General features: G+C 42.7%; 1 protein-coding gene across 1 annotated transcript in view; it reads right to left on the bottom strand.

Annotated features, from left to right (window-relative positions):
• FAM135B (family with sequence similarity 135 member B) overlaps positions 1–15,811 on the bottom strand; it is a 296,951-nt gene that overhangs the window by 159,055 nt on the left and 122,085 nt on the right. Inside the window, exon 3 of the mRNA XM_014611456.3 lies at positions 4,129–4,208. Coding sequence (XP_014466942.2) covers positions 4,129–4,208 — 80 coding nt within the window. The remainder of the gene's footprint in view (positions 1–4,128; positions 4,209–15,811) is intronic.

Below are 15,811 nucleotides of genomic sequence, written 5' to 3'. Positions count from 1 at the left end.
TCAGCTAGGAGTAATCTAAGCATTTTTAGAGTTATCATTTAACATGGTTTTATTACAAGCCTGATTTTTTTTTTCCTCAAAGTCCCCACCGCTAGAGTGAAAATCTTGGCTTGTAACAGATTCATGTTTTGTTTTTCTTTTTTAAATGCAAGTCCTCAGTCCTTAAGGTTGTGGAGAAAACTTGAAACAAATCCATGAATACTGGAGGTCTCAAAGCCATTAGGAAAAGAAAAGGAAACCCAAAGGTTTCAAGGAAATAATATAAAGGGTGTGAGATGGAGAGGGAATTTCAACTTATAACATTATGGCTCTTTGGCTAGGAACACAGATTACACAAACTGGTATAAGTGACTGGAAACCAGTTCGAATCTATAATACAGCACAAGTTCAGTGCAAATAAACTGCTTTTAAAATGGCCAAAACTAGTTTAAGATGAACCTGGAGGGATGTAGTATCAGCCTTCACTGATTTAGGTTACATCAGTTTATTGAAATTCTGTCCCAGATCCCCTCCAGATTCACATTAACTCACAGTCCCCCAGCATCCCAGGATGCTTTGCACCTCCCCTACAAACCCCTCCTCCTCTCGCAGGGTGGGAGAGCTAGCTTTGGCTCAAGCTGTCTGCTCCAACAGAGCAGGGAGATGTGCTCTAGCACTGCCCAGCAATTTGCTTGGGCCACTGCAGGCATGTGGCTGCATTTCCAGAATCAAAAGTGAATGTCTGTTCACTTGCTTATTGGTTCAGTCTATGCAACTTAAACTAATCTGCAAAGCTTGAATTGATTCAGCCTTGGGCTTTTCGACTGTCTGTACTTAGCCTTTAGGTTGGTAATGCCATCTTAAATAATGTTGTATAATTAAAATACGCAATGTTTCCGCTTCCCCCATCAACATATTTGCTCAGACAGATCACTGACAACAGAATAAAAGGAACGTCACAAATTGTTTAAGCTTAAACTTTTGCCTCATTACATGGTGCTCCCCCATAGGCTGTAGGAATTAATGATGAAACACTTCCAAGGAAATCTTAGGAGGAATCTTTTAAAGAAGTCTTAGCAGCTTAAATACCCCCTGCCTTGATGTTAGCCCTGTAAAGCTATCAGACTCCTGTCTGGATTGCATTAACCCCATGCAAGTCAGTTGTTAATCCTATAACCACACAGCATGTTTTGCCTACATCCCACTTATGACAGGCATATATAAATGCTAGGAGGAAGGAAATGGGAAGAGCACCTTCAATGAAATGAAGACAAAGGAGATGAAGGAAGTAGTTTTATCCGCTTCCTGGCTAATGTGATCATTCTTTTGGCTTAAGGGCAGAACAGCATTATATTATTACTATTATTATTATTATTATGATTATTATTATTAAAGGAAGTTAGGGTTTAAAATGTGGCTATGCTGCCCAGACTGCCTATGCAGAACACTTTGGCTAAACCAGAGGCCCTTGATGTAATTGGAAAGACTCCAAATAAACTCAGGAAATTCTGGATGAGGCCCATTGTGCTGTACACTAGAGCTGAGTGGAAAGAGTTTTCCCATTCTATGAAAATGTTGAAGACATCAAAAGACTTTCTCAGTCCAAGGTGGAGCACAACCCCCTTTCCTCCCCACCCCCCACCAGCATATCAGAAAAAATAGAAAATTGAAATGTTTCAGTTTTTTTGGTTCAGATAACTCTTTAATTCACATCAGTTATATTTTAAAACCATTTTAATCTAAATTTTCTAGCAATTTTATAACAAGTCCAGCACTATTTTTTTCTGAAGAATGATCTGACTGGGCAGATTAAGCAAGCTGTTTCAAGAAGAGGTTCAGTTTTGACAAGGTGGCCCATTTGCTTAATTATAGAAAGCAAGTTTTCCTCCAAAAAAAAATCCCCATCAACTCAATAGTTCATGCTGGTATCTGGAAGAAGCCCACAGTATGATACTAATTCTGGGACAAACTGCATATTTTTTCTTCCTGTGTCAGCATGGATGTTTCATAGATTTTAGGGTCGGAATGGGACCTATTACATCATCGAATCCGATCCCCTGACCTGGGCAGGGAAAAGCCAGGTGTTTACTCAGTCTCCTCCTCAATACCTCCAGGGAAGGGGACAGCACCACCTCCCTTGGAAGCTTATTCCATATTTTGGCAACCCTCACTATAAAGAATGTTTTCCTGATATCCAATCTAAAATTGCTTTCCTTCAGTGTGTAGCCATTGTTTCTAGTTACCCCGAGGGGCACCCTGGGAAACATTGTATCCCCTATTCCCTGCTGTCCCCTCCTTATGAGTTTGTAGACGGCCACAAGATCACCTCTCAGCCTTCTCTTGTAGCGGCTGAAGAGATTCAAGTCCCTCAATTGGTTCTCATAGGGTTTTTTTCTGTAGGCCTTTAACCAGATGGGTGGCTCTCCTCTGAACCCTTTCCAGGTTATATACATCCCTCTTGAAATGCGGCACCCAAAATTGGATGCAGTACTTCAGCTGCGGCCTTACCAATGCCACATAGAGGGGAAGTATCACCTCCCTAAACTTGTTTGTGATACGCCTACATATGCAAGAAAGAGTGCAGTTAGCTTTACTTATTACTTCATCACATTGGCAATGTTGTTGCATCCCATAGGGATCAACGCCCCCCCAGCAAAAATGGGAGCATTCCCATTGCTCCCAATGATATGCCTCCACAGAAGCTCTACTACCTTCAAGCTTTCCATATGGTGTTTTGGTCAAAGTTGCAGTGAGGGTGTCCTAAAACAACCTTCTCTGCGTCCCAGACCATGTTCTCTCATCAACCAATGCAATCCATTTTGGACACTTTGCTGAATAATTACAAGATTGCCTGGCACTAGCTTCCTTAAGCTACCCTAGTCCTCCCTGAGCAAATGCTCTAGTTAGGGGACATGGAGTGAAAGCCATATCGGCTTCCTTCAGCTGATACCTTGGAGCAGAACTAATCCTGCTTTATAGAAAAAAAATACAAGTTGCATTAAGAGCTGCTCAGATGCTGTCCCTTCTGTAGCACAGTGTGTGTGACAAGGCACTGTTAAATATTACCCAGCAGTTTAGGGCAGGAAATGAAGCATTATTTTATCCAAATTTTATATATATATGTAAGGGGAAAGCCTATACCTTAACGAGGTTATTTCATTGCTGTTCAATCATTCTCAATGCAGCAGTACAGAATCCTGAGGTTCAGCAGCCCCAAATAAAAACATGTACCTCAGAGGCATGCCTGAACCAATCCTAGCAAGTTATTAAAAAAAATGTTCTTTTGTTCATTTCCCTGCCTTATAGCCAGATAGTTGTTATATTTACATTTGTTCATTCAAAAAATTGGCCCGCTACAAATCTATAGCTCCACATCTCTCTCTCTCACCCCCATTCTCTCCTGATGAAGTATGGCACCTTATTCAGATTTCATAACCTGCGTCCACCTCCAAAACAGTCTAATGCCAGAGCACAGCACCTAAGGCTGCGTCCAGACGAGCATAGCTGTGCAGCGTGTGGCACCGTGGGCACGTCTGCGGCACCCCAACGTGCACTTTCCATTGTGCTCTGCACTGCAAGGGAGCAGCATAGAGGGTTTTTTGACCCCCTGGATATCCAGGGGGTCAAAAAAAACCTGCAGAGAGAAAAAGCAGAGCTGCACATGTGGAGACAGCGTGCACCACCTGAGGCCGGAGCCTGGCTGGCCAGACCTGCACTCAGCTGCTGGACAGGCTCCATGCAGCAGCAGCCCCAGGAGGTCCCCAGGCCTCCAAGTAAGGTTGCTGGAACCAGGCCAGTGATGGCTCCAGCCTCTCCTACTCCACCAGGGGTAACTTGCCACACACCAGCGCACACATGGCACAGACAAGTAGTGGTAGCACAAGGTGAGCCACCATTCCTTGTCAACTAGCGGGACAATTGGCAGTAGCACAAGGTGCACCACCACTTCTTGTCCCTAGGGAACCAAACATCCACGCGTGTCTAGACACAGCCTGAGTACCCAGAAACTCAGAAAAAGTTGAGCTCTAGATCTGAATCCCAGTTCCGAGATTATAAATCACAATTATCCCTCCCTTACCCTGTTTTCCTCCAGTCTGGCCATGTTAAACCCACCTTTTATCAGGTCACTTTCCTCTCTGAGTCTCTCACCTGTTTGTCCAGCAATTGTAGCATACAGTCTATGGGGAATCCTGGAGGGGATTTTCAATCCTGCTCTTATCTGGTAATACCTAAAGAGAGGATCAAAAGAAAAAAAAATGCTGTTACACAGACAGCTACTCTATTCAACCTGAGAAAAACAGAACAGAGTGGGTGGCCACATACTACTGCAGATATAATATGAAGAACAGGATTTAAATGCTGAGGCCCTTGTTCTTTCCTACTCAGTTTTAATGATTTTTTTTTAATTCCACTGATTTCAGTGCAGTTAATTCCTGATTTACACCACCATCAAACACAAATCCAGACTAATACCTGCCTGACAAATAAGCACCGAGAAAGTTCTCCCTGCTTGAAAACAAAAGTAAGGAAGTCTCCATGATGCAGTGCAGTGTACTCAAGCAAACGTGCCACAAGTCAGAACAGCGAAGAAAGGGAAGATGGAATTTTGTCAAAATAAATTAATGAATCCCCCTATTCCCAAGAAAGCTTTTTTCCTAAACTTGTGATTAGGTTGATTTTTAACAAGAAGGCAATCCTACATTTCATAAGCAATCTCCATTCTAGGTCGGTTTGCTGTCGGTAAGCAAACCCTGCATTGCATCTATTGGAATAGTATCTAGCTACTGAGCGAGAGATGACGCCAATGAAAATGCTGCCGGTGTGAAAGCAAAGTACGCTGCAGAACTTTCCATAATGTTTGCACGCCTATGCACACAACCCAAGTATATAAAAAGGCAAGAATATTCCCAAACAAGATCCGTTATAACAAGGAATAAGGAGAAAACATAGAGGCTAGGACACTGCCTTCTCCAGGATCCTGTTTGTGAAAAGCCACTGCTTCCTTTTATTGGTCATAAATTAACTTAATATCCCTGCACACAGCTTTTCTTTATGCATTTTTGGGAAGGGAGTGCAGCAGGAACCCAAGGGCCTCATTTTTCTCTCCCTTGCTTGGTTTTGCACAGCTGAGAGGGCACTGAGTTCAGCAGCGTTAGTCCTGATTTACTGTGGGGCAGTGGGGAGGGGAAAAATCAAGCCCAAGATATTTTTTCAGAATACAAGTACGAAGTAGTACCATGGATTCACACGGGCAGAAGCAGCCTGCTTACACTGTCGGCACATTTGAAACTGCCTTTGTGGGAGAATACCAATATCTGACTACATACACATGAAGATTGGCATAAATAAGGAACAGGAGAATGCTTAATACGAGCAGACCTCAGCCAGTAACATTTGTATCACGAGTTCCTGTCATAATAGACTTATTCCCGGTGGCTGCTGCTGACTACATGTGCATCTTTCATAGGGAAAATAAAATCCTAGAACATCTGGCTCTCTGTTTTATTCCTCTATGCTGAGAGATAAGAGGATAAGTAGTACTGGAAGGAGGGACAAAATGCTGGCTGACTGTTCAGCTGGAAGGCAGGGCACTCTCAATGTCATTTTACCCCAGGATGGCATTTGAGCTCTGTTCCTGGTCTGCAGCATGACAAAGAATACAGCAGTCTAAAATTATACGATTGCACCACTTGAGAGTTCAAAGCGCTCTTGGAGGCAGAGCCCTTCTTCTAAGGCTCCCAAAGAATGACCTAAGTCTATTGTATCAAGTAGGGAGGTTTGCCCCCTTTCAGGCTAAAGCTAGCTTGCCATGTTATTTATCCCTGTTATAATCTGCACCTCATGCAGTCATTTACACTTGTCCCAAATGAGAGCAGAAGAGAAGAACAAGGCAATCGTACCAGAGTAGCAGTGACTTGCTCTTGCAGTGACAGCATGACGCATCAAGCAGCTACCTCTCAAACACACTTTGACCCCCTCGCCTAAATTCTGGCATCAATAAACCAGCTAACTCTGCTTAGTCATAATGAACAACACAAACTCTTCAGGGCCAGCACCTATCATTTACTAGCAAAACTGGGTGAGAGTTGGGTGGAAATCATTTCCAAATCCCATGAAATTTGGGGATTTCAAACATGTTCTCATTCTGCACAGGAGGGAAGCCAAGGCTAAAAGTCCTGAAAGAGGAGAGCAGAGGAAAGGAGAGGAGAGGAGAATCAATGGTCAGGGCACTCATCTGGACTGGGGACAACCCAAGTTCATTTTTCCACTTCTACTATTCTCCCATAGTTTGTGTGTGTCCAATTAAGAACCGGCTATTCTCGAGTGGGAGGTTCTGGTTTTGACTGAAAAATCCACCCTGGACCTAAATCACCTTTCCAAATGACTGTTTCATTGGATCTGATACAATTCAGCCCATTGGGTTAGCACGGTTAAGGCCTATCAGTGTCTATGGCCAACCAATGCCCAAGGGAGCAATGTGGCAAGTATTGGATCCAGTTGCCTTCATCTCCCTGCTTACAGCTGAGATGGCCAAAGGCAGCCCTTGCCATGAATGCAGAGCAAGGCTCAGACTCGTGCCTCAGAGCCATGTGAGGTATCTTAACCACTCTGCCACTATGGGCATTTATACACATGCTCTGGAGCGGTGGGGAGGGAGGGGAACTTTAATTAAAGTACCCCGAGCATCACATGCAGCAGCGTCCCTATGCTGAAAATGGCAACAGGGGCACTTTAACTAAACAGCCCCCACTGCCATTTTTCAGCACGGTGAAGCTGATACACATGATACTGGATTCTGATGGATTAACTGAGGCTGCTCTGATGCGCTGTACGGCGCAGCCTCACTGCACATGTATAGGTGCCCTATGACCCTCAACTGGGACCACCAAGCAATACAAATAAAACCACAATAAATTTGAGGTGGAAAAAGATTTAAAAGAGTTCTATCTTGAAATAGCTACATTTGGAGCCCATGATAATGGAAAATTTACCCAATCTATTGATTTTGGAGAAGCCAGGCATCTGGTTCGTTCTTGGACAACTGAGTAAGTTAGTCGTGGAGTCTGTTTATACCTCGTGGGGTTCCTTAACTACTTGGCTTTTAAAGAGACTTGGAAGTGTGAATCCAAGTGTCCCAAACAAAGCAACGCTGGCATCTAGCTCTTCTAAACTTTGTAGAGTATCTGCCAGTCTGTGTCACTGCTTCTACCACTTGCTTAATATTTTGGGGCTGAGAGAAAGCACTGGGAACTTCTAACAAGGCAAACAATGATAAACTATTATTGGCTGCCATCTCAAAAGCTGATGGAAGGACTAGAGTAGGAAGGATGCTGGCCCTTCTGCAAGGAGACTGCTTCTTTGACTAGGGTCATTTTTTTTAGCAAGCTGTTCTGAGCCTATCAGATAGGGCAGGGTATAAATCTAATAAATAAGACAAGTAAGTCCTATATTCATGATACTTTTAAGTACTCCTCATTGAGATTCAGATTTCCTGCTATTAAAGGAAAAAGAAGACTTAGGAGGTTTGCTTGCCCTATGGAGAGAAGCTGTGTACAGCTGGCATCAGTACTAAGTGATGCCATTACAGACTCCACATTTTTTTTTTGTTTGCTGAATGCTTACCTACTTTATATATTCACTCCTAATAAAATAATTACTGAATGTATAAAGTAGGCAAGCATTCAGCAAACATAGTAACTAATCAGCAGTTCTACCCAATAAAGTATTTAAATCACAAAAACTCTGTTTGTTTGCTTCACATTTGTTACTACCGGGATTAAATGAACTGACATTTAAATAGGGCAAAAGTAACTGAGGATAAAACTGAACTTTTTTTTTTTCTTGACCCTAAAATAATTTATCAACCAGCAGGCACCATGTGAAACACAGTTGTGATCACACCGTGTCATCACCCTGACAGTACAGTACGATACCACTTTGACAGCAATCCTTGCTTTTTTTTTTCCCAATGGCAAATTATTCAAGAGTACTCATCTGTATTCCCAGAACATGCAGAACAATAGCTTCATCCAAGAGGAGCAGGGGAATGTAACAGAGACTAATAAAATCAGCAACGAGGGCTTCTAAACAACCAACAGCTTATAACGAGGGCTTATAAACAACCAGAACTGGAAGAGGAAAAGAAAATGGTAAACCTGGAAGGAATTCCTTGCACAGAGATTCTGTTGCATGACTATGTACAGTGGTATTCGCCCAGACCACATAGCCATGCGGCTTTTATCGGACTTATTGATGGATGTCGTAAATGTAAAAGGATTTCACCGTGCTTCTATTTCTTAAGATGCATGGAATGGAAGAGAGCTTGGATCAGCAATGCAACAAATGGAAAGGATGCTCTATACGGATGGCTATAATCTATAGGGATTCTTCCCATCGACTTGCACAGACCTTTGATCCCGCCCGTATATTATATAGGGCATACAACACTGGCAAAAATAGCATGGAGATTTGTATACATCCTTTGCTTCAAGTAAATGTCTATGAATTTGAACAGATGCATGCACTGGAAAATGTTTTTAAAGTTCACTGCAGCATCATTAGAAACGTATTACAGGCAGTCCTCAACTTACAACATATCACACTTACAACGTTTATAAATTGATACCCTGTTTCAACTTTATGATGTCAGTTTTGACTTTACAACGCTTGATCCGATGCGATGCTATGCCAGCGAACAAGTTCACCACATCGCTCATCTCCTTGGAGAGCATCTGTCCAAACGTCCTTGGACATTTTCTTTAAGAAAGCAGACAAGACTCCAGAAAAACCTGCAGCCAAGACTCCTGAGAAGACTCCAGCCAAGAACCCTTCCAAAAATCCAACCAAGAGCCCTTCAAAAAGTCCAGCAAAGTCACCTCAAAGAAGTCCTTCCAAATCAATATGATTGCTATTTACAATATAAATACATTCATGTAGCTATTTTACTCATCTATAGTTGATCGAGTACAAAATTCTGGGGTATTTTTGGTGAAAATAGGGTATCGGGACTTGGTTCAGGAACCAATCCCCCATTTATAGCCTTGTTTCTTATGAGAAAATTGGTTCCGAGTTACAACGTTTTGACTTAAGACGCGGTTTTCAGGAACTAATTGTGTCGTAAGTCTGAGGACTGCCTGTACATTGAAGGATGCCAGACTAGCAGTACTGAAGACAGACCGGCTCCTCTAAAACGCACCCTTCTGCAGAAGGCCAGCACATGACCGTCAACTAATTAAATCCATTTCAACTCATAAATGAAGACTATGGTAACATGGAGGCAGTGTGAAGGCTTCAACAGCCTGCCAAGCTTTAGAATGAGACTGGAAGGAAAGAATAATAAAAATACATGGAGGTAAATGAAAAACAGGAGATGAAACATGAGTTTAGCAAAGGTGGATCATTCCAAGCTAATCTGATACTATTCTTTGCTAAAATAGGTGGTTTTACACACAAGATAAACTACAATAGCTTTGATTTCTCTGGACTTCAGCAGAACATCTAATGCAGTGCCATGTGAGAATGTAGGGCAGATCCTATTCCACCTACTTGACATCCAATTGGATTTAGGACTTAATATTATTTTATCCCACCTAGTTTAAATCCTGAAAAACACTACTTTTGAAACGCACAATACTATGATGTAAAACAGCAATGAGGGATACACTCCCCCTTCCCCCCACCACTTCTATATTGGCTGGTTTTCAAGGTCTCAAGCAGAGTGGAATAAAATCACATTTAAGCACCCAAACACACTTCTGTACCTAATTGGTGGAACAGAATCTGGTCTTTACTAGTTAAACCAAACCAGATGCACAAATGGAGTGACCAGGAAGGAGATCCTGTTTTACAAGAGAAAACTAAAAGGGCTTGGCTTATTCCTCTTGGTGAGAAGAATCAAAGAGAAATTACTGCTCTCTTAAAAAATATTTCAAGAATAAATATCAGGGAGGGGAAAGGGTTACTTAAGATAAAGGGTGACATTAGCCCAAAAACAAAATAGGTATTAAACTGGCCAAGGGTATGTTTTAGCAGGAAATAAGATGGTTGCTAACCACCAGAGGACAGTGGTTCTGGAGTAGCCTTCCAAAAGTATTGACTAGGGTGTTAAAACGCAGTTTGAAGTGGATTATCACATGCTGCGGTCACTGCTTCCTATGTTCCTAAAACAATTTGAATTTTAAATTCTGTTCATCCAAGTCCAGGAGCCAGTTGTTCCTTGACAGCCTGCCTTGACACAGATAGGTGGAAATATTTATCCCTTGTTTTTCCATTGGTTTTGCCTTCTGTGGTACATCAAGCTGCAGAGTATGGATCTCCTAAAGGCACTGCCTGATTCTGGTGGATGCTTTGGGAGAGCTGGGACGTACAAACTAGCAGAAACCCTGCTCCAGCACACAAGGTGGCTGTATTCTTGGCACTGCCTCATCTTTTGATAGGCTAGTCCTAATCCAAGGACTCTTATCAGTTGTTAGCTCCCACTCAAGAGTTCATGAGGTTTATCCCCTTGAGTTTTCAGGCCTAGCTGGGCTTTTGACTATCAAATAACCATACATGCAATGCTACCACAGTCGAAACTTCAGACACTATGTGGAAAGCTGCCCCATCACACCTTGCACAGCACATACATCAAATCAAGGACAGGCCTTATTCCAAAGAATTCACAGCCTATATGGAAAGGAAAGAAAAACAATGGGAGGGGGAAACGGAGGAGTGATACAACTTGCCTACAGTCATATATAACATATTGTCGGCAGAGCCAGGAACAAAATTTGGGTTTTCTATAGGCATACCAGTGCCCAAGCCAGAAGAATACACAGCTCTGTTGATTCCTGAACTAACAGGGAACTGGATTAACAGTCTGTTCTGTTTCTAAACTCCTCGACACTATAAGCAACAGATGTTAAAGTATCTTAAATAGTTGTCTGTTGTAGCTATTTGCTTTTCTTTTTCCTTTGCTCTGTTCCATGGCAATCGGCATAGTAAAAATAAGTGTCCTTATACTGACTTCCTTTTAATAATGGAATGAGTCCACCGTACCCAAAAAATAATGATGAATTGGCTATGAGAGGTTTCTACTTTCTGGGGAAGCACTGGCTAATAGATAAATCAATTCTGGTAAGACACTGCTCTCTTTATCAACAGAGGGTGCATCTACACATACAATGAATGTGCCTGGATTTTCTGTGCAGAAAATCCATGCACGTTAAAAGCTGTGGCCCTGCATCCATCTGAGTGTATGCCTGTCGGGAGCAAATCATGCAAATGAAGCCCTGGAAGGGACCTTGAAAGATCATCGGGTCCAGTCCCACCCTGCGCTAGGCAGGAACACAGTTGAGATCAAATGATCCCAGCAATGTGTCTATCCAATCTGCTCTTGAAGCCTTCTGGGCACCTTTAATCTGGAACAGACTTCCCAAGGTCATGCAGTCCCCAACCAAATTTGCTCCCAAAGAGAGCAGTTCACTCCAGGGCTGATCCTGCCCTGCTCACCTCCCCACTCCCATCAGCCAGGGGGAGCTCCAGGCTCCCTTGGGTGCTAGCTCAGAGCTAGCAAGATGTGTCCCAATCTCCACGTGGCTGGGAGACAATGTCCTGTTGAGCTGCAGCAGCTCTCCCCACCCCTGTGATCCTGGACTGACCAGGAACAATATGTTCTCGGTCAGCATCTACATTTGGACTTCAGCACATTGTTGTATATGCATGGATTTCTACTACCTGTATATACAGGCACTAAAAAATGGCACATTAGACTAATCCACTGTGCAGTAATTGCTGCGTACCTGTACAACGTGATATTTTGCTAAGCAGTAGATTAGTCTAATGCATAGTAAAGTGCCTCGTGTAGATGTACCCATGGTAGAGGTAGATTTGTGTTCCATCAAAGGTGCTCCTCGTGTGTTACCAGTAGCACTAATGAAACATTCATGCATGCATTGTACTATTTCTTACAGCTTCTGTTCACAATCAGACATCATGGTACACAGTACTCTAAAATACCACACATCCAGTTATGATGAATAGCCTGCGTGCCTGTGCATGTCATCATGAACTACACAGAAACAGCCTACTGCTTTGGATAACTCCTGACAAGCTGAAAGGCTCAACTTTTAGTTTGGGCCTTGTTAATTGTACTAAACAAACACCAGCATAATGCACGCCATCGACAAACCAAATCTACGCTAGCACCCTAATTCCATCGAGAATGGCCGGAGCCCTTTTGTACAACTAAAGGGGCAGTGTGCCAGCAACATGCATCAGAAAAAAACCTCTCACCTGAATGATTGTTTTGCATATAGCTGAGATTATGCATTATACTAGAAGATGAAGCAAAAAACAAATAAATAAATAAATAAAAAAATTGGCAGAAGAAGAGCAAAAGTATTCCATAGAAAGAATATGAGAAGAAGCTCCAACCATGAGAGCTGGTTCATCGATAGAGTTTCAACCCTGAATCTTCTGCAAGGAAGAACAAATGTCCATCCCTTGAAAACTTTGTTATGTGGCAATAACAGAATTTTAATCTACGAGGACTAGCACCTTCGTGATTAGGGAGGGACGTGAAACAGGCGGTGCAAATTCAAACAGTGTCCAATTATGTTGTAATTGCTATCTATCTTTCAAAGCCCAAATGAAACATTATCGTCTGGTCTGACTTCCTGCAAAAAAACAGGTCACAGAATTTCATCCAGAGACTAATTACAATTAAACATGCTTACTATGGCTGGAATACCTGATTCTGGTGACCTGGCTTCTGAGTGCTTGAAAAAAGAATGTGTGCTAAGAACTTAAAAGGTATTTCTAGTTCCCAAAGCGGAGCTGATCACAGGAAGTATGTCAAAGCAACCGAAGTCTAGTGCGAGTGTCATACAGAGATGCTTCAGAGAACAACATTGTTCCAGTATTATTATTTATAGTAAAGAACTGGTCCCTGGTGCCAGATGGATTCAGAAGCCTATTACATACATTTTAGAGACAGGGAAAGGATGGGACAAGGGAACCAGTATTATCCCCTGTCTGATGAACTTGGACCCAGAGAAAATAAACAAGTGTCTTGGGGTGTGTGAAACTGGCCCTATTTGATTCAGATTCGGCTCAAATCAGGGACAGAGATTTGATTAGTTGATATGGATCACTAACCCTGATTCGATTTGGCCAAATCCGAACCTGAAGATTCAACACTGATTTGGAGAATCAGCGACTCCACCACAGGCACAGCTTTAAGTGTTTTTTTTCTGCATACCTCGAGGTACCAGGCAGCTTGTGAATGCTGCGATGGTGGGGCAGATGGAGCATCCCACAGGAGCACGGGGGGCCCCCCCTGCATGCTCAGCAGTGAACCTGGAGGTGGATTGGACATACCAGCGATCAGCGATTGGTCACGGGGGGCCATGGGTGCCCCCCAGACCCAGGAGACACCAATTGCCAAGCCAGAGGGATGGGGGGGGGGGGGCAGCATGCTCCCTGGAAGACCCAGCAGTGGACCAGAAGTGCTTCTGGTCCACTTGTGGGTCTGTTGCTGAGCACACTGGGGACCCCCCCACTCTCCTGTGGGATGCTTCATCCACCCCAGCATCGCAGCATTCATAAGCCGCCTGGTACCTTGAGGTATGTAAAAAAAAAACATTTAAAGCTGTGTCTATTTTTGAATCTTTCCAAATCTCTCCGAATCAATTTGGAGAGATTAAAAGGTCTCCTGATTCAATTTGGATTTGGAGGTTCGGCCACCAAATTGGGCCGAATCTTCACCAAATCGAATCAGTGACCAAAGTTTCTCACACCCTACAAATTACCCAAAGTCACGTGGGAAGTCTATGGCAGTCAGTCATTGAAACCAAATCTGATTGCCACTAGGGGCACATCTACACATGCACTTTAATGTGCATTAGCCTATTTCAATGTGCATTAAAGCATCATGTTAAAAAAACATGCTTTTTACTTAATGCACATTAAAATAGGCTAATGTGCATTAAGCATCACTGAAAAGTGTGCTCTTTAGTTAATGCACATTCAGACAGGCAAATGCACATTTTCCTAGTACCTCACAACGCAGGTTGCCTGTACAAGAGCACGGAGGCTGCTCCGACGCACTGTAATTGCGACGTGTTGGAGCATATTTAATTAACTGAGTCTGCTGGAACGTGGTAATTACTGCACTTCAGCAGCCTCCTGCATCTCGTGTATCAGTGTCTACGCATTTAAAAAAAAAAAATCAGCAGAGGCACTGGAAATAAATCTAATTCCATAAGCTTTAGCTCCAGTGCCCCTGCCACCATGTTTAAGTATAGGGACGCTGATGCACGAGATGCTATGGCACTTTAATTAGAGTGGCTCTTGGAGCAGCTCTAATTAAAGCACACCCCCCCACCCCTGGAGCATGTGTAAATGTGCCTTAGAGTGCCTTAACCTCAGCCTCAAAACTAAACCAAAGGAATTAGCAAAGAACCAACTGTGTCTTCCAAAACAGCCTGATTTAATTAGCATTAATATACACACAATCCATTTATTATGGCCAGAGAACAAGCTAAGACATTTTCAAGCCGCCTCTGGGAATAACTCTTTCAAGCTTCCTTTTTTTTTAATGAACAGACACAAAACATTTATTTTCCCAGATTGCAAATATAAACAACCCATTGTACCACTATATTTCCCACCATTTAATCAATTTAAGAGGACTTACCAAGTGCATTATGATGCGACTTTAACTACATAACCTCAGATAGCATAGCAACACCTCATGCTGTTAATTTTTTTGATACAAGATTGGAAAGCACACATTAAAAGTGGCAGCCCTTTATTCTTTCTTTCATTTGTGGCCCATCTTGCACACACCTGATTTCAGCAGACACTGTCTGGCACATGGCAAGCAAAACGCAGTTCAACAAGATGTTAGAAATTAGCACTTACTGTCACAAAGGGGAACAAAAATGCTCACCCTGACTTGAGAAACACAGTGCCATTCTATCATTAAAACAGCATGTTTTAATAATGCACATGGAAATGGCAGCAATAATGCCAGCATTTCACTAGTTTCAATACTTGGGACATTACTGGAGTAAATGATAAAGAAGTGACTCTGTAAACACCTGAAGGTATAAAAGCTAACCATTAGCACCCAGGATGGATTTGTTCAGAACAAGCCAGGCCAGACCAACTTGACCTCCTTCTTTGATAAAGTGACTAGCTGGGTGGATGAAGGAAATGTAATGGATGTACTATAGTGTATTTTTTCACATACCACATGCCTTTAAATAAAACACACATCTTGTATTTGGAAGGTAGACTTTAAAAAAAATATAAGATTTTTTTCCAGTGTCATGGCATAGAGCAAGTCCCCCTGGAAACAGAGTGCCCAGGAATGCAGCATCCCAGACAACATTCTGGTTGAGACAGCATGAACTGCCTGGTCTGGCAGGACAGCACCAAAACTGAGCACCAAATTCTTGCAAGGACAGTAGCAAGAGTGTTACTTCTTTTCTGTACAGTATTATTTACAGGAACTTAAATAAAGTGCTGTTTCCACACCACAAGATTCGTCAAGATAGGACAGACGGCATGCAGCAGCTCCGTTGCTCTGAGCCAGACCGAAGTGCTCAGGCTGGGAGAGGTTTAACACTGCTCTGTGCAGCCCCAGGGAGAAGCAGCCAGGATGACAGCTATGAGTCACAGCATCTGCTCACTTACGTGTGTCCCTGTTTGTACTTCAGCAAAGAAAAATCAGCTTCCCTGTTTCACATGTGCACCTCGATTTTGGAGGTCTGATTTTAGGGGGAGAAAGTGCATGCGGGATGTGAGTAAATATCGTACTTAGACTTTAGGAAGACTTTTGATATAA

The sequence above is a fragment of the Alligator mississippiensis genome, chromosome 3 (assembly GCF_030867095.1).
Source record: "Alligator mississippiensis isolate rAllMis1 chromosome 3, rAllMis1, whole genome shotgun sequence".
NCBI classification, from domain to species: Eukaryota; Metazoa; Chordata; order Crocodylia; family Alligatoridae; genus Alligator; species Alligator mississippiensis.
This window is presented reverse-complemented; position numbering and strand designations above follow the sequence as displayed.